Source organism: Alligator mississippiensis, chromosome 14 (genome assembly GCF_030867095.1).
Source record: "Alligator mississippiensis isolate rAllMis1 chromosome 14, rAllMis1, whole genome shotgun sequence".
Taxonomy (NCBI): domain Eukaryota; kingdom Metazoa; phylum Chordata; order Crocodylia; family Alligatoridae; genus Alligator; species Alligator mississippiensis.
In genome coordinates this window covers 4,385,926-4,411,478 of record NC_081837.1, presented here as the reverse complement: position 1 = coordinate 4,411,478, position 25,553 = coordinate 4,385,926, and the positions used below count along the sequence as shown (strand labels likewise).

Genomic DNA, 25,553 nt, shown 5'->3' with positions numbered 1-25,553 from the left:
GTCTTGGTTCACTCTACAGTTATAACACTTTTGTAGATCCTCTGGCTACTTGCAGAGTTTCAAAGGGAGCTCTCTTTTCTCGAAGCTTGTCAGCTGTGCTCTGCGTCCCTCCACTATAAGTAAGGACTGCCCACAAAATTGTGATAAATCAGAAATCGCAGGTTTAATAGTCACAATTTTGGAAAGTGATCCACAGCTTGGATTTGCAACCGCTATGCAGTATGCACAATGGATGAGAAATCAAAGCAGTTCAGAGCTGAGTATTGTGGATGGTGGCTCGGAGATTTTTTTTTAATGAATGAAGTGCTGATGAAGGCCAAAGCAGCAATTTTGTAAAACAAAGAACCCAATTTGTTGCTACATTTGAATGACCCTTTCAATCATGCCTTTCCCACTTGTTTCACCAGGGGTGTTCCAGCTAACTTTTTGGCAGGTGCCCCAGGAAACTGCTTGAGGGTAGAAAGTTGCATTACATCAGGATTTTGGCATTTGTACAAACATCGTTAAACAGCTTGGATGGCACCAACTAGATGTAAGCTCATCATCAGAGAAGGAAGTTAAATATTAATGTTGTCTAAATTCACCAGTTGTTGCTGCTGTGTTTGCTGTGAAAGTCTCCAGAAAATGGTATTGCCTTTTCTTGAGCTCATACTTCATTTCATGCTTTAGTTATATAATGCAAAATGTACTTTTCAAGATGACTAGTGTAAGTACCACTCAATATACAACAAGTTGTCTTTCCAAAGACTACCCTTACCTCTCTGAGGATCTGAATGGTTAATCAGAAGTCATTGAAAAGTTCTGGTCCTTATTTAATACGTTTATGAGTCTCTTCTAACTTTGAAAAGTGTGTTTTACAAAGGATGGTTCAGCTAAGAACATTAGGGAGATCATTTTAAAGAATGACTCTCCATTTTGGGCAGTCAGTATATGGGCTGCCCTGTAATACAGACAAGTAGTAGTAGAAATAGTCCGCCTGATGAAGGATAAATACATTCTGATAATTAAAAACAATATTAAGAAAAAGGCTCTTTCTGAAAATATCTTTCAATGTTGTTTAGTGGGATTAGAGCAATTTCAAGGCGCTGTTCGCTATTTTGTTTCTCTGCTTTTCTTTTAAGACCACAAGGGTGTTTTTTACTTTACATCTATGTTTTTCAATTTCCAAATTAAACACACGTATCAGAAAATTGATATCGTTTTTTGGCTTTGGTAGGTTTTAGACCTTCTGTAAGAGTTGATAACAGCATACTGAGCATTTTCCTGATTATAACCGAACTTTCTTTTAAGCAGTGGGAGATTAAAGAAGAGCCTCTGCCCACAGGTATAATACTTTGTTATTCTTTCTTGGCTGCTGGCTCCTCCTTATCTCTACTGCAACATTTATTTTTATCGCAGTGGTATGTAAGCATTAGTCATGATCACGTTTCTCTCCTCCTCCACTTTATCCTAATCATCCCTTTTATAGGTGTTACAGACAGCACCTGGCTCTGTAGTAAAACCTAATGATCCTAGTACAAAGTAGCCGGATAACTCTCAATGCTTTTCCCCAGCCAGCAGAGTTTACCTGCGGTGGTGTCCCTGCCAAAGGAGTAAGTGGCTTTAGTTGCTTGGGGAGAGGTCACTCGGTTTTCATTTGCCTTCTTAACATGGCAGCTTCCATTTTGAAGCTCATCATAATTTCTTCTTGCCCCTAATACGTTCGGTTTCTGAACCTGATGACTTTTGGAATTATTGTGTTTCTTTGTATAGTTTATTGTATAAAACCTGGTCTTCCTTCTCCATGCTGCAGGTATGTGTTTCTGCTCCATTTTTGCCCATCAGTTTTGCCTTCTCCAGGATGCTGATCATGTGCAGATAGGCACTGGAGATCCTCAGTGTTGGTGGAGGAGGAGAGACTTCCCAATTTCCCTGGCTTTAGTGTATCTTAATTTGAAAACAGCGTGATTGGGGACTCTGCCCTTTGTGTTTCCTTTTGAAGTGGCAGGAGAAGGTAAAAGGGATTTGCCATGCTATTTTTTACAATATATGATTCTGCTTGGCATTTCATTCTAAGATAATCCTGGATCTCATGCAGTCTGTTTGAAGGGAGTTATTTTTAATTATGTAGTCTGTGTTTTAAGTGCTTTAGTAAAATTATTTGGAGCACTTTTACAATTTTGCTTCATTTACCACTTTTTTATTTTAATTGAATTTCTGTTTTCAAGGTACGGGGAGATGTAGCTGGCTGTGCTAGTCTGAAGTCAAGTACGAGGCGGGGTAGATTTGCATTTTCACTTTTCAAGACAGTCATCCACAAATATGCTATTGAGATATTTGCTGGATTTCACCGTGATATCGATCACAAGTAATGAGAAATACTGCTTGGTATATAGTTATTTTTATAAAATTGGGATTTTCATATTTCTTCGGTAACCATGAAGACTAGAACTTCTGGGGTTTGACTTAGCTGTTGGCAAGACAAAAAGCAGAAGTAAGTTTCCTTAAGAGGACAGCCTGCTGCTTTTCACTTTTACTAAAGAGTGGTTAAGTGAAGCCAATTTGATTCCCTTGCTGAGTATAGGACTGAATGGGATAAATGGAAACATGGCAGATGTCACTTCGTAGAGGATCTCTGTTATTCCAGCTGAGCTATCTGGCAGATCTTTAGGACCAGAGCATTCAATATGTTTAGCCACAATCAATATTTGTGTAATACAGTAAAGCTTGATAAAAAAAAAAAAAAAAGCATCAGGAGATGTGTTGAATTCTGCAACTTTAAGTAAAATGTACAGGAAGTATGTGAAGAAGTAATTGGGGCAAGATAGATATACATGATCATACACATACCCACAGCAGAGTGTAGTAAATATTTGCTCATCCCAGCCTACCTTTCAATTGCTAAATGCTGGAAACAGCACTGAGCATAAGAATTAAAATACTTTCAGATGTGTACAAACAACAATAATGAACAAGAGCACATGCTGAAACATTTCTTTCCATTCTGACGTGGTCATCTGGAACTTCTTAGAGCGGGGTCCATCAACACTAAGGGGTCAGTTTTCAAAGCAGTGTACAGGGATTTAGCCGCGCGACTCCTATTGACGTTAATGGGAGTCAAACGGTTAAATCCCCACACACTGCTTTGAAAATTTACTACTAAGCCTCTTGACTTCTCACTACATACTTTGATTGTAACAGTAATCCATGGTTAACATAATTTTCCCGACAATAATGTCAAACATACTTTTGAAGTCAGTGAATTATAGAAATAGTTACCTCTTCCATAATTCTTTAAAGATGGCCATCAGACGGATTTCACAGTAGGTCCTAGCAGTTGAAATCATTCCTTAATACAGGAAAGAATTTATTTATTGCTTATTGGTACAGAACTGATAGCTGCTGCACACCCTAAATACCTAAGAGTCTAGTTGCACAGCAATGCAGTGCTTGCACGGAGCAAGCAGTGCAGTCGTCTCTAGCTCTGCCTCCAACGCTCTTAGCTTCCTTTTACAAGCATTCAGAAAAGGAAGCTGGAGTCAGGCATAATAAGCATGTACCTGCCTTGGCACATCGAGAGAAACAGTGAAGCCTGATTACATAATCAGTTACTTTTATGGGAAAAATGCCAGCGTGGCCGACTATCAGACTAATGGAATATAAAGAACCACTGAAAATATAGTTATCAAAGCTCCTGAGAATTTCACTACTACTTACGCTGCTTCCAATTTTAAATAGTCCCTTTCCATTATAAACTCTGCTCCCTAGTAAAATTTGATTGATATATTAATAATGAAATAGATAAATCTGCAAGCCAAGGGGAATATCCAGTCCTCATTTCACATTGAAGTGTAGCAGCCAGGGAGCCAACAATTACAGTTGTCAGACAGGATGGGGAACACATACTCACCAGAACTATGCTATAAGAATTGGTGAAACAGCTACTGGGATTTAACTATGTGACAAACATTCGTTGTACTAAGTTACCTGGGAACATAGTATGTGAACCTAAAAAAAAAAATCCAACCTCTTGAGTTCAACAGGAAGCAACATTAAACGGACTTATACCGAGACCGTTGATTTCTCCTCATTATGCATAATGTGATATAACGAATCCGTCAGCAGCAACAATAATAAAATTGCCAGAACTGTTTATTTTCATCCTAAAAGTTTAACTTGTGAGTCAGGCCGACCAGGTGTCTGATGACTCCTCCTGTATTTGGTCCATTTTAGATATAACGGAAACTGCAAAAAAAAGTTATCAGAAGTAGATGCTTGCACGTGACTTGTATTTGAAATCATGGTCCATGTTCAGTTTGTGCACACATTTCTCGTTGTCATCAAATGAATTTGCACACGGACCAAGGTTTGGCCTTTAGAAGTCAGTTAGGAATCATTGTTTCTGTGTCTTAGCCAGATTTTAGAAGTGCATTGTTCAGAGCTGTAAATTGTGTGTGTATTCAGGTGAAATAATAGAAAACTTTTATGTAGGATTTTTCTGAAAAATCGGTAGTCATTTTTTGATTCTCCAACCCTCTCTCTGCTTATTTTGGACACACCTATGTTGCAAGGCAAACAGTGCCATGAAAAATTAATGTCTAACTCCTTGTTGAATTGAATTGGAGTTATCTTGCATCTTTGTAAATCCTGTATGCTTATCTTTAAATGAAAAAAATTTTTTTTTGTTCTAAATTTAGAAAAAACAGGGAAAATTAGCAATTTAGTATTTAAAAAGTATCATCTTAAGTGCACAATTGGAGTGTATTTAAAATGCACAATTAAAATATTTAAGTATTTAAGATACACAATTAAAGTGTATTTAAGAAACTCCCTATGCTTGAAGAAGGGTGACTGAGCCTGAATGCTTGCTAACAGCTTTTTTCCAAATACTCATGTGGTCTAATAAAAGATATCGCATCTACTCAAAGAACCTTACCTGCCGACGTCCTTAGACCAACACGGCTACAACCAAAAACCCAGCACAATTAAAGTGTAATTCTTTTTGTTTGAACACATTTCAGCTGTTGAAATATGACAGTTTATAATATTTGATTGAGTAAACGTTTGTGGTATGCCTCCGTATTTATCATATGATTAGCCCGTCTGTGAACAAAAGTGCTGTTCTACTGATTCCAGTATTTGATTGCCGTGTAATTTGCATATTTACCTAAATACTGCCCACACGCCAAAAGTGTCTGTGCAAACGTTGACATGATTTGCATTTTTATGTGCAGACTAGAAATCATGGCTTTTTTAGCCACGAAGGCTTTCTTACTTTCAAGTGGAACTTACACAGCTTTTAGCTGCCTTACAGCCAAAAAACATTCCACCCGACGCAGCAACCACAAAGCCAGCAAGACACGTTGATACCTTAGACATCTGCTTCCACCTCGGCTCTGTTCTGGACCAATTCCAGTGGAAGCTTGTCCGCTTTGTACAACTCCCCAACTCCTTCGAGAGAAAAGCCATGTGAAAGGGCTGTTTGATGTGGTAGTTGCGATGCCTGCATTCTGCCCAACAACCCATTGGTTGCCAAGCAAGTGGGTGACCTAGGTTGAAGAGTAACCCAACCTTGAGGACATTTTGAACCCACATCTCCCTCTTCTCAGGAGAGTGTCTTAAGCCCCAAGCTATGGGTAGGCTCTCTATCCTGTTTAAAGCTGGGCCACTGGGTTGGAAAGAAATGCAAGGATTGTGGAGCTGGAAGGAGAGGATGCAAGAGGCACCCTGACTCCTAACCCACTGAAGAGGGCAGTTTCTTGTGCAGGAGAGATTTCTGGTCCTGGCCGCCCCCAGTGCTTTTTTGCATTTTGCATCAAGCAGTCATTGGGTAAAATGCTCAAACAGTCATTGGAAGCATTGGGCATAAGGTGGAGACTGCTGTTGTCTGCCAGATAGCGGCCTTGTCTCCGAGTTAATTGGATCCTGACATGACAAGGGCTTGCTATGCTGCCTGTTGCATGGATGGGATAGGTATGCAAGGTCCTCTGGGTGGAATAGGGTTTCACTCCTGAGGCAAGGCACATACAAAGACACAGACATCTTAGGGGTGGAATAGGATCTGGGGCTAAACGTTGTTATCATTCTTAACCTTTAGACTGCATGAAAGAATCAGGACCTGTATTTTGATAGGGGTATCAGCTCAGTCTGTTGTTGCAGCCCCTGTTCTGGCCCCCACAATTAGTTGCATTAGGAATTGCATGCACAAATGGCAGAAAATATAATGGTTGTTCAGGTAGTAAGATGCCTTAAATAACATTACTTCTGCTTGCAGTGGCAATGGCCTTGTCTCTCCTATAGGGTATACAGGCAGGAGGTGGGTTTTTAAAAATTTTTTAAGGGCATAAATGATGTCCATGTTATAGTATGTGCAAAGGCAGGTACCTAGTGGCTGCCCTGCATGTCCCCTGTGTTCTGGTCACAAAACAGTGCAAGTATGTCCTACACAGTGCTGCTAGGTGTGTGTAACTGGATGTGGAACAAATGGGCAGCAGTATTATAACAAAGGCCCCTGGGGGCCAATGTAAAGGTAGCAATAAAATGGTGGCAGCAGCCAGGGAATTTGAGTCTCTGGGGTCAGGTAAGACTCTGTGATACTCAGACTACAACCACCATTCTCCACTCCCGGGCACCTCTGCCCAGGGCCCCAACATTGCTAGTTACGCTCCTGGTGGACAGAGCTATACTGGATGGAGGGGGATATTGCTTTCCTCTGAAGCAAGAAGGAGGCCAGACAGCATACTGCGAGTCTGGAGCTGCATAGTGGTGTGTTGCTCCTTACTAGGGCTTTGTGGCAAGTTTTTGGAGTGAACCTCACACATGTGTGAGCCCACGTATACTTGTACTAGCAAGTAAGGTTTAGAGATGCCCGTGAACAACTGGTGCCTCCCGAGACTGGGGGAGGCATCATTTGTAGTTGGCGGCGAGCAGGGACCACTTGCAGATGCTGGCGGTGGTGTTGGCAGGGTGGGGGGGACCACCTGCAGACATCAGCGGTGACGTTGCCAGTGAGTGGGGGGAGGGGGCAGGTGGCAAGCAGTGGCTGCCCACAGAAGCCAGCAGCGACCAGTCTTGAGGGGGCACATGCCCCCCCCGCGCCCCTCATACACATCACCTACGGAGATTCCAGTTCTGTCATTTTGGCTCCAGATATTTCATAACTATGTACTTCGCATTTTAACGGTGGAGGCCACAACAGCCAACAGTACTCCAGCCTTAGCGTTAGGTTGGTACGGTTTATCTTTGAAATTATTTTTAACTGGGTTACTGTAGGTGTGCTAAGGGTATTGGAGTCCCAGCCACAAAAGGTTGACTTTCAGCGTGGTTCAGGAATAGTACATTGAATTCATTTTAAGGAAAAATCAAAGCACCTGCACTTGTCAGGAAAAGGATCTCTTTGTCTGATAAGGAAATGTCCTTTTCACAATTATACGTTGTCTGTGACTGTTCTTCCCTGAAAGAGTAATGAGAGCAAGGTGAAACCAGATACATAGTGCAAGTTACTTTTTTTGAAAATTTTAATAAAAAATAATTGCACATCTATTTACCCCAGGATCAGCAATCAAGACAGACCATTGACAGGCTTAATACAAAATATAAGAAAAAAATGCTCTTTTTATAACCTCAGTGTTGTAGTGTTTGTGTAGAAAAGTTTGTAAAGTTTCTTTATTATTTAGTATAACATTAGCTGCAGCATTATCTGTGAAGGGTCTGTGATGCTCTCCATTATAAATCCACATTTTCAAAGGATCGCAGTTGGGAAAGAAACAGTTCCTCTGGGCTCAGGTTGTTGTTAACACTGCTCTGGGTTTATTAACCTTAACTTGAAGTTCTTAAAACATGTGAAAAGTGCTACCTAGTGGTATACCAATGCACAGCAGTCGGTTTTGTACCGTTTAGACCTGGCGCCAACAACCTTAATAAGCTAGAGGCTGGAACAGTCCAGCACAGACCGGGTGGCTTCGGCAGTACGTCAGCAACATTGGGGTTGGGGATGTTGCTTGTGCCCATGCTGGACCTGTGGGAGCTGTGTCTGTGCTGTCGTTGCTTCATCCCAGTTGTAGCGTGGGCACAGCTTCCAGCTGGTAGCATCTGAGCTGGGGCCAGGCAGCTGGAAACTGCGTCCTTGCTGCTTCCACTTCTCCCCTCCAGCCCTGCCTCCCAGCTTCAGCATGGGCACTGCCAGCCCTGGCTCACTTCCCCACCGGCTGGAAGCCTCACCCGTGTTGCAGGTAGGGAGAAACTACGGCAATATGGCCACAGCTTCCAGCTGCCTGGGCCCCACGCAGCTCCTCTCTACTGCAGGAGGGGCGCAGATAGAGGCAAAGCCTTGCGTCTCTACGGACCAGGTCTGTATTTGTCTATAATGAACAAATATGCCAATAGGCAAATCCCCAGCAAGGGGCTCAGTTCTGCCCGGGCCAGTTCTCACGAGGCGCTGTGCGTCTCCGCTTGCAACGAAGGGCAATGGGAGTTGAAGGCACGCTGTACCTGGTGGGATTGGGACCTCGGTTAGGCTCTTTTGCTATCAAAACCAGATTTTTAAAATGCTCACTCGTATGTTATGTGTGGCATGTACAGGCTGTTCTATTAAAGAATAAAAGCAACTATGTAGTTTGACCTCAGCCAAGGTTTTATCACGCCTGCCCCTCTAGTGAACTCTAAACCAGAGCAGTTTGATGGAATTCAGTAGGTTTCCTCTTAATTTTTATTTCTTTCTTTTTGGCAAAGGGAAGCAGTGCTACGTTCTGAGGCAATGCTAACATGAGCTTTTTTCCATGTCCCATGGAAAGCTGTGGCTTCCCAGGAAAAGGAACGAAACCCGCCTGCCCTTACGTTTGACCGCTCCTTTTCATTTTCAAAATAAAGGTCCCTTCATTCCCAAATAATGCGCACGTTCAGTTTTTCCCCAGGAATACTTGGAGTGAGCTAATCCGATGACATAGCAGCGTGGATGCTGCCGGCTGGATCAGCATTTTTGCTGTTAGTCACTGCATAGCAACTTCCCCGCTCTTGACAGTTCTCATAGTTGCCCCTGGGAGGGACGAGAAAAGAGCAGTCCATAAAGTTCCCATTGGCTCGAAAGCAGAAACATCTGCTGGAGTCATGAGCAGTTTGTTCGCCGAGTTCAATAACAGAAAAGCCTGCAGTTGATCAGCTGTGCCTTCAGAAACAGGCACGACTCCAGTCAATAGAATTTATTGCAGGGAGTTTAGGAGCCATGGAGAAGATTAGGGCAATGGCAAAATGTGTCAAAATACATTTTTCCTTCATTGGTTTCATAAATAAGTTTTGCAAGAAGTAAGGAATGACTCCGGCTAGCCTTCCGATACTTGTGGTGACTCACCTAGCTCTTTGCAAGCTACAACAGCACAACATTGTATTCATGCTCCCGAATAGATCGAATCAGATCGAATCAGCTTTAAGTCGTTAAGTCTTGCCACGGTTGTAATGACGTGACACTGTGTCGGCAGAATATCTTGAGAACACATGCTGCTTAGACGATGTCTTTAAGTGTGGAAGCGTGCATATAACAAACGCTATGTCGACTTCAACAAATGTGGCAATTGCATAGGACCTCAGTGAGAAAGTTGGCACGTTGCAAGATCTGGGCCCTAATGTGTACAGCGCTGTACATAATTAAAATAGGCCCGGAAATAATTTGGGGGTATTACAACTTTAAGAATGAAGATGTGTTGCATTAGGGAGGTGTCAAACGTGGCTCCATAATTGAGGCTGGGCTAAGATATGCATTTAAAAACCAATACTAAAATCCTTTTATTTCATATAGTGTATGGATTTGTAAAAGCCCTGTGCTGTTTATGTGTTACAGAGGCGCCATTCTCTAGTTATGGTTGCAATTGTGTCTGCTTTGCCATTATAAACCTGCATGATTAGGGGTTTACAACACGGCTTTAAAAAATTTGCAGTGGGTGGAAACCTGGCACATAAAGGTCAGCCCTCGAGCAGTATTTTTAAACCAATTATTTTAGGTTATGCAGATATAAAAGTATCCATTATAGCTTCATCTAAGGGTGTCCAGTGGGTTGCGACATCAGCAGAGTGCAAAGCTCATTTGTCTTACTAAACCAAAAATGGTTTTAATTACATTGTCCCCTTACTTTGCCTTTTTGGTGCCCTCTGCTTCCCCTTGATGGGTACAGTTCCTCTGGTATCCAGTCCAGCCCTCTGTTTCAAGCCACAAGGAAAAACACCAGGGACAGGAGTGGAAAAAAAGGTCACGTGTCTTATCATGCTAATCACTTGCTTCCCCCACCCCCCTTTTAAGTTCTTGGCTCTTTCTCTAATGTGAAGTTGCATTTGCTGCCATGGAAAGTGTACTGATTAGACCATAACTTTTAATGATACCTTTCTAATGCCCCAACGAGCAACAATCATGAGACTCGATCCTTTCAGTGATGAGCCCGCGATTCCTTTTTGTAGCAAAATATAAAGTTATGTCCCTTAAGACTGTATATTGAATGGTAACGGTTGCGAGGTTGAAGATTACTTTGATCCAGAAAAAATTCTGTGGTATCAGTGCACAGGCTCAAGAACTAGAAGTTGCTTTTTGTAGCAACATATGTAAATGCTGTCAGAATAGGAAATGGGAATGAAACTATTAATAGACTGGCAAAATGTTCTCTATTAAATTTCTCCCATTGCATCCGCCTCTGGAATAGCACGAAGAGAGATTTTCTAGTAATGTAAGATCCCGTAGCACTTTTCAGAGATGTATGGCATTAATGCCAGCATTGGGGCCAGAATCCAGCTGAGGTCCTGTGCCTACCTATTTCCCTGCAGCAAGTTCAGCTGAGTGCAATATATTTTACAGCCTGCCCTAAAGTGTCATATAGCATTACTATAAATCATTAATCATTTGGCACGTTTGACTGCAGAAGTTGTTATATTTTGCTGGTGGGTGAAACAATCCCTGTGTGTAACTTATATATCCATTTCAGATCAAGCTCTGCTTTCCGTTACGTTCCTACAATGAAATGAGAGGTTTTGCCATTTGCAGAGAACTGTGCAAAAGTTATCTTTGAAAAAACTTTCCATCAAAACAGAGGCCAGAGTACTCCGGCACTGCCTTTCCTGGAGAGCCATTAGCAATGAACATCCCGCTTCTAAAGAAGTGGCCCACAATGGGCAGAGAAGGAGACTTAGTCCCATTTAAAAAATATATATAATTGCTCATAAGGGCTTGTTACCTCAAACATGCACATGAATAATTACTCGGGTGTTGTTTCACTGACATTATAGGAGGGCAGCTTGCCCAGGTGAAGTGATTTGTTTGTATAAGTGTGTGCAGGATAGTGCCTTAATTTTCTTAGGAGTGCTAAATGCTAAGGGTATGGATACCTAAGGAATACGCACGGAGAAATAGGAAGTGGATAGAAGCAAAGCGTCACATCAGTGGGCTTTTGCTTTCTGTGATAGTGTTGTGTTACTTGATTTTAGAAATGCGAGACCCTCAATAAAGGCATCAATGTGCCTGATACTTTCAATCCTCCATATATTTTAATCTGATTTCAAATTTAAAAATTGACAGGGTAGTAAGAAGTCTGTAAACAATTGCACATTTTCACTATGTACTATATTCTTGCAGGTCTGTTCTGCCTGTGAACTTTCCTAAAAAACATATTTTAACTTTGTTTGCTTCCATCCTCCGGATACCTGCACAACTGGGCATACATCATGCCTATAGAGCGTTAGCTATCTGCAAAGGCAATTTGCCCATCATTATCATTATTTTATTATTATTGTTGTTGTTGTTACTTATTACTTTATTGAGCAGCTCATGAGTTATAGATATTGAAAAATATGAAATGTCTTTGTCATGAACACATTACAGCTATTATGATCAAATAGGTAATGGTGCAAGGCAGCTGATATGATGCGAATCATCTGCTGTTACCCGGATTAAAAAAAAATGCAGTTGCCAAGCCAGCTTGAAACTAAGTACATTAATGTCAAGATGAGGTGATCATATTAGTTCTGAAGCCAGGGAAGCGCGCTGCGTGTTCAAGGTTGGTATGTTTGCCAGTGCCTCAGGATAAGTTTTGTCACTGTAGCTTAACACTGTTCAAATTCTCTTGAAGTGGACAATTTGAAAAGTTTGTGTAGCAAGCTTGTATCATTGGTGGCATTTGTCAGTATTAGATCCCTCAAGACAACTTAGGCAGGGTAGTCATTGCAGTGGAGTTGTTCGGTGTGACTGCTAGCTTCTGGCAGAAAGAAGTATACTAGGCTGCGTTATCATAGTGTTTACAAGCCTAGAAATAATGTGGAGGCGGGTAAGTTTTCAGAACAGGAGCTTCTTTAGACTTCACAGCACCAATGCTCACTAACCTTGCTCTGCGTCCCCAGAAAGAGTCCCAATTCCATGGACGTATGTATGTTGCTGCATTATTACACGCGTGAGAAAGCACCTTCCAAAAACATCCAGCAGAATAAATAACATTTCTGAATTCTTGTTTCTTTTCACAGTGGTCCCACCTGGGAGTCCTGGACCTATTACTCGTCATGAGTCATACGACAGTTTAGCATCTGACCACAGTGGTCAGGAGGACGAAGAGTGGCTTTCCCAGGTATGGGTTTTGGGGATGTCAGGAGAGAAATGCACGTAGCATCTATTAAGACTGAAACTTGGTAAAGGCCACAATACAGCAGTAGACTATATCTAAACTTAGCTTCAATCTTGGCTTTTGTGGGATGAGTTTGGCAGTCTCCATGAATTCCCAGCGGTAGGTATCGACATTTTAAACGAGCATAAACAAAGCCCCGATGCGTGCTGGCACTAATTACAACCTTGGCAACCTCAGCATAGAATAGGAGTACTAATTTGGCCATGAAAAATAAGCTGCCCTCTCCACCCCTGTAGATGTGGTCCCTTTTATTCAGGGGTAAGGGAATTGGCTTGGCAGAGTGGAGAAGCCTGCTTATTTGTAACCTATGCTACACTCCATTATTTCCTAACTTCAGGCTAAGGGAGTAGCTTGCTTACAGCACGTCTTTATTTGTGAGTCGCTACCTTCCCCCAGTGCTAGATTCATCCAGTTTTTATTGAATGCCACTACTATAGTGCTGCATGAAGATCTTGATCTAAATGAAATCTCTTGTTTATGAAGTCAGCTTTTAAGTCAGGGTTAATTACTATTGCATACAGTGGGAATGCTCCCTGGGTAAGATCTGAAGAAGTGTAACAGGATTCGGCTCAGCCAAAACGTTGCCTTGCAGACTTATGTCATGAATAATAAAATAAAGTTCCATTTCTATGCATTTTTCAAATTGGCTTTTGAAATGTAGGAAGAGTTAAAAATAACCAAACAGCAATGAAAAGTAAATTAATTTATCAACTCAATTGTTCAGCATCCTGACAGACTGTGAACTTTCTTTAATTTGGGTATGTTACTAAATAGGTGCGTGGTCCATTCAAAGCTTATGCCCAGCTTTCACATTTTAAATATAGTACAATTTTGGATATGACTGTTTTGACCCCTGGACATCCAGGAGTCAAAAAAACCTGCGGAGGGGGGGCAAAAAAGCGAAGCAATGCACGCACAGGCACCTGGGGTAACGTGCCGCGTGCCAAGTGTGCGTGGCACAGGCGTTCTCCAGGGACAAGTAGTGGTGGCACAAGGTGCACCGTCGTTACTTGTCCCCGGGGAAGCAAACATCCACACTCATCAGGACATGCCTGCTGAGTTCAAGAGGGCCTGGATTTCATCCCCAGCTTCTAATAATTTTCAAAATATTATAGTTACATTGCCCATTTTGTATCCCAGTATCATTTGGATAATTAATGATTTAGCTAATTTTATTGGTCTGATGACTATAAAGGAAAGCAGGTCTGTCACCAAAAGAAGACAAGAATAAAGTGAAGCATTGGCATACAGGCTGGTTGACTTCTACTACAGAGTTTACACAAAGTAGTTGTAGAAGCTTAGCGGCACTCAGGCGCTGTCATAACTATTCTGCATTAGAGCAGCAAATATATTTATACAAAAAAAAATCCCAGATGAGTTCTCTTAGGACACAAAAAGGGAAAGCAGGAAAAGCACTAGGAATGCTTAATATTTGCTAAGTGAAAAGAGTGATGATATCTCTTCTGAACATGAAGATGCTGGCGTTCTCTAAGCAAGCCACTTCAGATTAAGCCCAAAGTGCATGTATGTTTTTCAAAATTAAAGTGTTGTTATCAACAGTAACAGCATGCTGTGAAAAAACACTGCCCTTCACTTCAACTTTTCAATTAGAACAGTGGGTAATGTGTGCTGTCAGTGTGAAGTAGATACAATATGTTTGTCCTGCACACAACAGGAGAGTGAATAGGAACATCTGGACATAGCCTCGGTGAAATTGCCAAGGCATCTGTTTACCTCTCGGCTCTGTGACACTGATGGTTTCAAGCTTAAAATATACAGCATGCTTTATCTGTGGCCTAATTTGCATTGCTGCATAAAAGCTACTTGAATCAGAAACCACCACAGTCGATCTGAGTTACCTCAAGATAAACAGAAATATGAAAGTTGTACTAACCGGACTATGCATTTGTCCTCCTGGATTTACAGATAGCAGCTGCCTTAGAATAATGTTTTCAGAACCCTTCACAGGACATCTTGGAAAAATCCAGAGTGAAAAATACAAAAAAAAATGTTAATTAAAAAAAATAAAATCCCTAAGATGCTAAAAAAGGATGCTATATGAAACATGCCTAAAGACATCCATGTGAGCATCCTTGGTAAACTGCCGTCCATCTGTAAGCTTGTTCATTGCTTTGATAGAAACTCATATAAATTTAATAGCCTGATTAATTTTTAAACTTTGAAAATACCAGCTTGCAAGTTGAATTTCTGATTATTTTTTTTTAAAGCGTTGATGCTTTATTTTGTTTTTATGGCTGAGTTGGCCATTTCACTCGGGGCCTTGTTTTCAGGTTCTGTATCGTTTGAAACGAGTACGATTTGAACTGATCGTGCTTGTTTGCATTCTTAGCGGTGACTTTTTGAATGTTTGAAAAGAATGTTTTCATCCGGTTTTCAGTATGAAAACAGCATTGTGACATTTTCAAAAAAACATTTTGTATGCTTCGCTTACTGGAAGTGACTTATTTTTCAGCTTATTTGTAAGATATTTAAATGCCCATTGAAAGCAAAGCAAGTATCTTGCACTATGGGTAAGAGTCTTTAAAAACCTGAAAGTGTGAAATTGCATACTTTGCACGCATTTTCTGTACTCTTCTGTTTGGAATGACAGGGCCTCGCAAGCGCATTGAAAATAGACTCTTGTGCTTTGTTTAAAGTGTCAGACTTTTAACTGAATCATATACGTTAAGCATTTAGCTACATTTTTAAGTGTGTGTGTGTGTGTATCTATCTATCTATCTATCTATCTATATATATATATATATATATCTATCTATATATATATATAAATAAAAATATACTCTCTCTCTCTATAGATATAGATATAGATATCTATATACATCTATAGATATAGATATACTCTATATAATGTAGTCAAGTGGCTCTAGTTCTTTGCTGTCTTACGTTTGTATTCCCATTGCTGCCTGCAAATGATGCTGCTTTCCAGCAAGATGGTCTTTGCCAGCAGTAGCCTCTGAAATGCCAGCTGTAATTATGCCCCTTGTTATGAAATACAATTCACACATTATCCATGTGAAGAAGTGCTGGTGTAACGTGTGAACTTTCAGAAAGCTGACCTAAACAAAATAGTAACAGCTTCCTTTTGAAGAGGAGGTCCTCTGACCTGATCGAGATTAAAGTAATTCATAAAAATGTATGGGGCAAGATTTTTTTTGTTTCCACTTGATCTGTACAGACAAAGAGTGAAGTCTGTTCTTCTGTTGGGTGGGGGAAATGCTCAATTTTTAGTTTCGTGACACTAGCAGTCATTTTATACTGATAAAAGCAAGATACAAATTGAATTATTTGGCATGACGGCCATAATGGAAGTCCAGAGGCTTCCCAGTGATTCAGAAGGTTTTAAAGACTTTTGTATCCTGAAAATGTTTTTCAAATCAAACTATCAGTGACATTTCTGTGTGATACACATTTTACATGTGGAGCTCAGTTTTCAAAATCTTATTAATATTTCCAAATTCTGCACATGAATGCCCAGGGTAGGTCAGAGATGTGTAAAACAAGTGTTCCTGCACCTGCCTGTACATATGTGCATCCCAACATTAGTGTTTGGACATTCTCCCTAGGAGGCAATATTGGAGAACGAGATTCACTGTAGATCGTTATTTGGGAGGGTTAAGTTGTCCCTCACATTTAGAAAGCTGTTTAACCTCGAATAATCTCGTTTAGGTTCTACACATTTAATTTGGTATCATTGGCCAGATCTGGGGCCATGCAAAGTGTTCACCGAGACCATGAGAACTGCAGAATCGGACTCCCTATAAAAGATGCTCCCTATTTTGCTTTTTTCCTGTCTCTTCTAAAGGGATGGGGCAAAATCTGCTGTTCGTTTCCAGTGGGATTCTCAAGAGTTCATGAGATTGAGAGAATTGCTCAATGTATTACTCAGTTCAGGTTATTTTTAACAACATGTCATACCACTTTCGTAGGTTGAGATAGTGACTCACACTGGACCTCACCGCCGCCTGTGGATGGGCCCCCAGTTCCAGTTCAAAACAATTCATCCGTCAGGCCAGACAACGGTAATTTCCTCCAGTTCGTCTGTGCTGCAGTCACATGGGCCAAGTGACACACCACAGCCTCTTCTGGACTTCGACACGGATGATCTTGATCTCAACAGTCTCAGGTATGAATAAAGTGCATTTTCTAAGGATGTTTCTCGATAACTTACACTCGTAGTAACCTGTTACTTACAGAAATATCTTCTGCGTTGCACGTGTAATGATTCTCATCAGCCTGGTCAAGAGCAGATTCCTAGAACATCACTTGACTCGTTATCAGTAAAAAGCAAACAAACAAACAAATTATCCAGGGCAAAGTGTGGAGAAAAATTTCTCCCCAAATGACTTTAGAGGTTGCTTGGATTCCTTTCTGTTGTTGCCTCTTGCGTGAGTAACAGCAGAAGGTGGTGCAAAGTCCAGTGTTCCTGTTCTTCGGTCTCTTAAAAAGTTCAAGGCTTCTTTAGCTTTCACAGTTTCTGCTTTGCTTAGCAAGTTTCTCTGTTAGAAAATGACTAGGAGCATTAGGGTGTAGATTTATAACCTGCTGACCATAAAGAGGTCAGTTCGTTAGAACATGAAATGAACCACTGGAATGTCCCTCCTCCCGCCCACCCTTCTTTCCCTTACTTAAGAGTAATGTGAAAAACTCTGATCATAGATTTGAACCCAAGGCTGCACTGGATAACCTTTTGCCTCCTGCATCGTTTTTTTTGTTGTTGGCAACCTTGCACCATGAGGGAAGTACCCTCTGCATGCAGCACACTGGATAACGCGTCTCAATAGGTTATCCACTGCCTCCCTCTTAAGCAGTGATTTTTAATTCCTATGCGTGTCAGAAGTCTCTGCCGCCTGTATGGTTGCAATGAAGAATGAACAAGCTTCACTAAGTCTACAGGTTTCAGAGGCTGCACGTGGTTCTTAAATCCAGAGTTTCATGGGATGTGGGCTCTTTTCTTACCCCCCAGTAATATAAAAATGGGAATGTAAAATATGGAGAACTGAGTAGGCTCCATGGAGGAGCTGATCTTAAAGGGTGCTTGTACATGAGCCAGGAGGCTGCTCTGATGCACTGTAATCACAGCGCGTCCGAGCAGACTTGATCAATCCCCGCACTTCAAAACAGCATCAGGGTCGCTTTAACTAAAGCTCATTTGACGAGCTTTAGATAAAGCGCTCCACCACCATTTTGAAGCGCAGGGATGCTCATTCACGAGATGCTCCAGGGTCTCGGAGCCACTCTAATTAAAGTGCCCCTCCACCCCCGGAGCACATGTGAAAATCCCAGTGTCTTCAAACAGGGGAGTTGTCCCATTGACTTTGGTGAAATTACTCCTATCTGTTCTGGATTGGGCTCTTAAGGTGCACACCAGGTATCAAGTCTTTCCAGGGATTTGGGATCTCATCCAGATGTTTTCAAGAACAGCATATATGTATGGAAAGGGAAAGAGTGGATGTTAAAACCAAGTTTGAGGTGGCATTTTCATTGATCAAATGAAGCAAGATCCGAGTTGCCACGAGAGTAGGTAGTTAAAACACAACCTTTACCCCTCCAAAGCAAAATAAGTTTGCTAGCAAAGGAGAATCATCCCGCACTGGTGGGCAGGGAATTGCTGCATCTGGGGTTTGGTGGTTTTTTTCTCCTTTTTTCCTTTGCAGCTGCCTAAGAGTTGAAGTCCTGAGAGAGAATGTGGAGACCTGTGGTTGTTATGCATTCTCCATCCATCCATGCTGTATTTAACCATAACTTGGATCCGCACAACAAGGGAAAATAAAAACTTTCAACACTTGCTTGATCTTTAGAATAAACAGTCTTTTAATTGGCCAGGGTGGTTTTTTTTGGTTCAGGCTTCAGGCTTAATACCAGGAAAAACTCTATCACAGTCAGGGTGTCCAGACTGTGGAATAAATGCCCCCCAGAGGTGGTGCAATCACCTACCCTGGAGGTTTTCAAGAGGAGACTGAACGGTCACCTCCCTGGGGTCACCTAACCCCAGTGGTCTTCCTGCCTAGAGCGGGGGGGCTGGACCTGATGATCTGCAAGGCCCCTAATCTGTGATTTAAGAGTAGCTTTAGAGAGCAGTGATTTTTGCATCCAGGTGACATATATGATTTGCATTTTAGGATTCAGCCAGTTCGCTCTGAACCTGTTAGCATGCCAGGGTCATCACGTCCAATGTCGGATCGGAGAGGAGTCTCGACGGTGATCGATGCTACCTCAGGTAGAGAGAGCGCACGTGTTGGTTTCACGTTGTCTTTGATGTTCATGGTGTTCGCCTAACTTTGCCTTTGCTTAGTAACGTTTTCCGCCTAAGCAGCGCCATATCGCAGAAGGAATGTCCAGATCTGCAGCTGCAGTGTAGGTTGAGCGCTATGTAAAAATTAGCGAATGCATATTGAAGGGTACCACACCGATGACTTCTTTTGCCTTTGATCATTCGAATGTGAAGTAACTGCACTGACACGAAATGTAAATGAAATGTGTGCGTTCAATTTGCTTGACCCGTTAGGATATCAAAAGGCCCGAGCTAAAGAAGCAGAAGATGTGCAAGGGCTAACACTGGAATGCTTTTATTAGTGAAAGAGCAGTGTTAAGAAAATCATTGCACCATTAATCTCTGCCCATCACAGATATAAACGCCCTTCCACCGAATCGGAATCACATACGTATTAGCAGCGTCTGTGAGCAAACACGACTACCGGATAGCCTAAACAATGCTTCTTGAGCAGGAAACCTTTTTGCTGATGCCTTTGGAGACAGAGAGTAAATTGAAGAACACCCTGGCTATGTCTGTATCAGGAAAGTAGCAGATATACGTGCCACAAAGTTTTCTTCTCTTTTTCTTTTTCTGCTCTGTTGTAGTAGGTGCAAAGGAACGAGGGCAGCGGGGTTTTATAGTCTCGCACAGCTGTATAGCATCTGACGGTTCCCCACAGCAGGATTTTGTCAAATAAAATCTCTCACAAGTAGAATTATTAAACACAGAGCATTAGTCAAACAGTTGAGTCAGAGAGGATTTTAATCTTTAGCGATTTGAAAATCCCTAGAGACTGCTGATTGGATTGAGGTTTAAACTGTAAAAGGAAACTGTAACACATACAGAAACTGATTTGTGAAGGTTGTTTTAAAGAGAGTTAAAATAAAAGCTCCTGTTCCGGGCTCTGTTTTCCATTGATATCAATGCGGAGTCCAGGATACCACCACGTGTGCCAACTGCATTGATATACTTCTTTTGGTGTCTTAAGGTTTTCCCTGGATCGGTGTCTGTTATTCAGTGTCATTACAAGCATATTCACATTTGATATTAGAGGTTCTCTCATCGATTTATATTATACATTTCTATTTTCAGAGGTTTAAATTGGCCCTGCTTGAAACGAGGCAAATGTTTAGAGCTGTTCACTCGGAGGAAACGTGTATATTTTTTTCTCAGTATCACCCATAGATTATCAAATACATTTTGGTTGTACTAAAATATTAATTAGTTGAGCTCCCTTTGGTTGGAGTTCATTTACCTTGTTAGAAATACACATTACACACTCGGAGTTAGTGGTAGCCTCTATTGGGATGGCTGAACATTTAAAACCAAATTATTAACGTTTAAATAATCCATCCATGGCAGTCAACCTCTCAAAATGTTCGGTGTGTTGGTTTTTGAAGATGGGGGGAGCAATGCAGTAAAGGGACTGGACTATCACTTGGATATTTCCCCAACTGGAATATGGTTCCCAAATGTCATTTTATGGCTGTGTTTTTCAGTTCCCACTACAAACATGCGAGAACACGGTTCCTTCTGTGTCAAGTAACCCTGTGCTTGTGTGTGGATGGGCCTTTAGTGTAAAGTGGATCATGTGGATGTGATGAGGCTTTATTGGTAATGTATTTAACATGTGGGTCTGTATTTAAATTGTTGAAGTCAATTATATACATTACTATGACACTAAAAATATATTTACTGCATAGCACTGACTCAGTTTTGCTGTAGCACCTCATAAGTTTCTTAAATAATGCATGGATTTTATGAGACATGCTGATCGCCATTTTTATTTAAGTCCACTGCCAAATTATTTGGATTTGAATTGATTTTGGATTCAAGGACTTTAACCTCTGTTTGCAGCCTTCATATTGGCTGATCCCTGGTCCCTTTCCATTCAGGGACTATAACTCTTTATTAAGGTGAGATTTGCAAGATTTACATTTGATGGTTTAGTGATGTGAACTCTCCCAAAGATTTAAGGACAAACAACAAAATGCCTGCCCCGTTTCTCAAGGTTTCTCTTCCTGCCACCTTTTAAGGGTTGTGGTTTGTTTTTTTTAAACGTTGACTGGATGAGCAGAAAATTCCATTATGGTCAGTTTTGAATTTAAGGTTTTAAAAATCTTCCTTGTGCTGCATTACAATTTGTCTTAAACCCGGTACTGTAAATATTCTCATTTCCTGCTATTACTGAGGCATGTCCTAAATGGCTTACATTCTTTCTGAAAACAAGTTTATTGGAAAATACCTTTTTAGGTTTGAGGGATTTTTTTTTTTTTAAGTAGGTCATAAATTTTTATTACCTAACCTGAACCAGGAAGTGATTCCTCAGTTATGACCCATGCATTTGAGTCTGTTGCACTTTATGAAGATGCTTATCTGCCTGTTTGATGGCCTGTTGCTTAGAGAAACGGCCTCTGTGGCGCCTCCTCTTATCAAGCTGCATCACTGGGTCTTGCCCTCAAAAGATTGCAAGTCCACGTTTATCATCTTTAATTGTTCTTGCAGCACGCTTTATAGCTTTCCCCTCCTTGATGGTGACAGCTCTGTCTTTATGTTTAATGCGACAACAGTGTACATATTTTTATGATTTCCGTCGCTGTCAGTGAAACCATGATACCACGGAGCCATGTCCTTACACTTAAAAAAAACCCCAACCAGCCCCTTTGTGCTGGAATGAATCTCAGTGAGATTCCCACTGTGGAGGAAGATACCTGTAGTATTAACAAATGAGAAAAACAGCCATGGACTTGGGTCATTATGGAAGACTCCAACTTCATACTGGGGCGGGGGGCTGGACTTGATGACCTTTCGAGGTCCCTTCCAGCCCTAATGTCTATGAAATCTCTAACCTGAAAAATAAATGTTAGTAATAATGGTAGGGCCTAGGTCTTCCTGGAGGTAAAAACCGACATATTTCTTCATCACGTAGTCACTGAAGCAGCAAGAGGCGATGCCGTTTTAGCTTTGTTTTTGATCACAAGTAAGGGCACCATGGAAAAACAGCCTTGGATTTTAGAGTCGCACAGTTGATTCAAGTTTCAATTGAACGGAAGGATAAACAAAACTAGCGCCTGGCTTTTGATTTTGGAAAGACAGACGCTTTTGTTAGCAGAGTCAACTGGACCAAAGATCAAGAACGTCAATGGAAGTTTACCCCAGTTCTCAGGTAGGAGGAGGATGCCCCTGGGGGGTAGCAGCAGGATGGCTAATGGTCGTGAGTGTATAGAAACGGAGATCGCCACGTCTGATTTTGAAACAAAACTCGAAGGGCTTTTAATGGAGTCAGGTTGGAGGGACCAGATAATCTCCATCCCAGAAGTCTTAGGGAACTCGGTGGAACGCTGTCTGGAATATTGTGCATGCACAAGCTTGGCCACCCATGGTCAAGAAAGATAAACTCAGGGTGGAGCAGATACAGAACTGGGCAATAAAACGGTTTGGGGAATCGAGGCCTTTCTTCCATGAAGAGACTTGGCTTGTTTATCCTAATGAAACGAAGGTTGGGAAGTGAGATGAAAACTTCTTGTAGATGGATAGGGGGCCAAACACCAAGGAGGGAGAAGAGCTATTGAAGCTAAAGAGCACTGTTGTCAAAGGTAGAAATGTCTGTAGACTGGACATCAAAAACGGTGTATAGCATTTAGGTTCTGGAACAGCCTTCAGATAGGAGTATTGGGGGCAAACCAGCCTTGAACAACTTTTAAGATGGAGCTTCATCAGCTTGAGAAAAGGATCTCTTGATGCGTTTACCATTGTATCTTCCTGTGCGGTCTACAGAGTTGCATCAAGAGTAAAACCAAAGTAAGTGCATGCCAATCAAGGAGACTCTCCCGGCAAAGTTAATCATTGGGGTTTAACATTTGGTAAATCGAAAATGGTATTTTTTGCATTGTTATGTCTGTTTGCATCATGTGCTTATTTCAGTCCTAAATGTTGGTGGGCATTTAAAGTTGTTGCCACTCACTGAGCATGTTCTGTTTCTGGAGACGTATTATTTTTTTGTTGTGAAAAGACCCTAAGCATTGGAAATTACAGAGAACTGTTCCCCGTCTAAGTTTGTATTTAGAGCTGGGCTGATGTTCACAAGATCTACTTACGGTGGAAATCTGATTCATTCAGATCTGTGTAGCAGGCTATGGTACTGGATTTGGGAAATGCACATAATATCCCTGTTAATTATCGTCTTCTGTGCCCTGTTTGATTCATCAGGACATTCACCAGCCATTGCAGCATGATTCAACTGGTGAAGTCTGCACAAAGCTTTTACACTGCCTAGTCCAGAGCTAAAGGAAAAAGGTGGAAGCGTCTCCTCCGTGTTGCCCCTCAGCCTACACTGAATTTGGACTTTTTCAAAGCCACCTCTTGTTGGGGATGGACTGAGCCTGCAGCACAAAGGGACGTGTACATGGGTTACGGAGGGGCATAAAGAATGATGCATAATGTCTACAGCTGGAGTGGATGTTTTGCCGTGAGCTCCCTCCACTGCACAAGCAGAACATATAGGCCAGTGATTCTCTGCCAGGGTGCCATGAGATTCTTTCACAGGTGCTGGAGAGCTGCCGTACCATGTTCGCACTGTTAGGTGCAGGAGCATGATTCCCATGACACAAAACCCAGAGGTTTCAAATAGGAAACCGTAGTGTTAAAAACCTTCTGACCTGATGTGGTCTTCCCCAGTTCTTTGCAACAGAAGAATTGCTCTAGTATTTTTTTTTTTCCTGCGGTCAAAAAACAAGCGAGAACAAAGCTGGCATTTCCCATGGGGTGCCATGAGTCTGTTGTGGGCGGACTTGGGTCTAAAGAGGTGAGAGCCGCCGATATAGGCCAGCATCTTTGTCGTCTTAGCTGCTTGGTTCCTCTGCTATTGTGGATGTTTCTTAAAAAACCTCTATACGTCCTGGCCAGTCCTGTTTATCAGCTCGATCTGCAAACAGACACGAAGCTTTTAAATTCATCACTCTACATTCAGAGATGTTTAGAGTTTGATACATGCTTTTCAAAGGCTAAGGTATAATTATCACAAGCACCTACACAGCTTGCGCTCCAAAGTCCGTCTTCGCAAAGTGCCTTAGGCACTTGAGAGACTTAAGCTCCTAAACGCCTAAGCCACTTTTGAAAAGGGGATTCAGGAGCTTTTGATCTTTTTAGATGATTTTGCTCTTAGCATACAGATAAGTCAGAATACTCCTCTGAGCCATAGGCCAATACCCATCCAAGTTATACATTTGATTATGATGATAAAGATTGCAGAAATGGAAAAAAATGTATTGTGGAAAATTAATAATATGGAGTGGGTGATCGATATTGGGAAATTCCTACAGGATTGCAAAAGCATGTGAAATATGTAAGTAAGATTTGTTGGTGCAGCTGATAATATTGGAAACATACTTTAGTAAAAACAAAGTAATCACAAACGTGTCAAGAAAGACGTGGTAGAATTAGCAACAACACGATTGCGAGTGGTGTAACGAGTATCATTTTGAGAAAGCAAACATTTACACACACTGCATTTTGTTCTTGGAAATAACATTGCAGAAGCCTTGTAAACCACAAATATGCAAGTCTAATGGAAGAGTAATGTGTTTCAGTATGATTATTGGATGTTATCTCAACACAGGTATAAGTGAGGGGGGGTTTCCTCTTTGGCATTTCAAGAGGTTTTGGTTTTTTAATTTGAGAGTAGGATATAATCGCGTCTATGTCTGTTTTAATTGTATCAATTTCTTAAGACTAAGAAGTGTAAAAATAAAAGTTAGCAAAAAGTATTTGCTGAGAGGTACTACTCTGTCTGTCCCTCAGTGTATGCATACTTCTCACATGCATTGGAAGGAGAATATCCCCTTAAGGATTTAAATGCACTGTAATGCCAGAGACTGTTCCAGATTGTCAGGGAAACCTTTAATGAATGTTGAGTTGCAAAGCTTTGTAGAGTAAGAAATGAATCACTGGCACTGAAAAGGCATGCTGCAGACATTCACATGGCATATTGCAACTGGTTTTTTTAACCAAATTGGCATTGCCTGCTCCTAGTCCAAACAGACAGGCTTTTGACTTGACATTTCAAAACTTCAGAGTGATATTCTTTTCGTAGAGGTGGCTAAAATCCACCACCAGTTTTCTAGCTGTGGAGATCTGCAAAATTATTGCCGCTAACCTAATAACAGAACGTACGCCATGTAGGTTTGTAGTGAAACCTTCCCACCAGTAAACCAGGCCCTGGAAGAAGATAAGGTTGCATTTCATCTACGTTCTGCAAATGAGTACTTCATGCCTCATTGGATTACTTGCGCACGAATATGAAAATGAAAATAAGTTTACGAACTCTGTTAAGAAAAAATTTATACAGAAACTAAATTAAAGGAAATTCAGGAAGACTAGGCTCCTGCTGCAGAACAATAAACCTAATAATTCATTTAAAAAAACACCTCGCATTTAACATGTTGTACCTACACATTTTGTCCTTAAATTCAGTAGCAAAACCCCTCTGATTTTAAAGGGGCAGAAATTGTTTGAGAAATTGTGTAGAAGACTTCTTACAAACCATAATCCTCCTTGATTGTAAAGTGAAATAGACTGCCGGAAAGCACGGTCTTTTTTTCCCAGGCAAGACCAATCCTATTCGTTTCCCCGGGGTCCCCAGAAATCATTTTGTT

The 25,553-nt window shown here is 41.3% G+C and overlaps 1 protein-coding gene across 10 annotated transcripts in view; it reads left to right on the top strand.

Moving 5' to 3' along the window:
* BCAS3 (BCAS3 microtubule associated cell migration factor) overlaps nt 1–25,553 on the top strand; it is a 445,712-nt gene that overhangs the window by 201,451 nt on the left and 218,708 nt on the right. For all 10 annotated transcript variants that reach the window (XM_019493311.2, XM_014608078.3, XM_014608076.3 and 7 more), the window contains 3 exons: nt 12,469–12,569; nt 16,574–16,770; nt 18,767–18,864. In XM_019493311.2, coding sequence (XP_019348856.1) covers nt 12,469–12,569; nt 16,574–16,770; nt 18,767–18,864 — 396 coding nt within the window. The remainder of the gene's footprint in view (nt 1–12,468; nt 12,570–16,573; nt 16,771–18,766; nt 18,865–25,553) is intronic.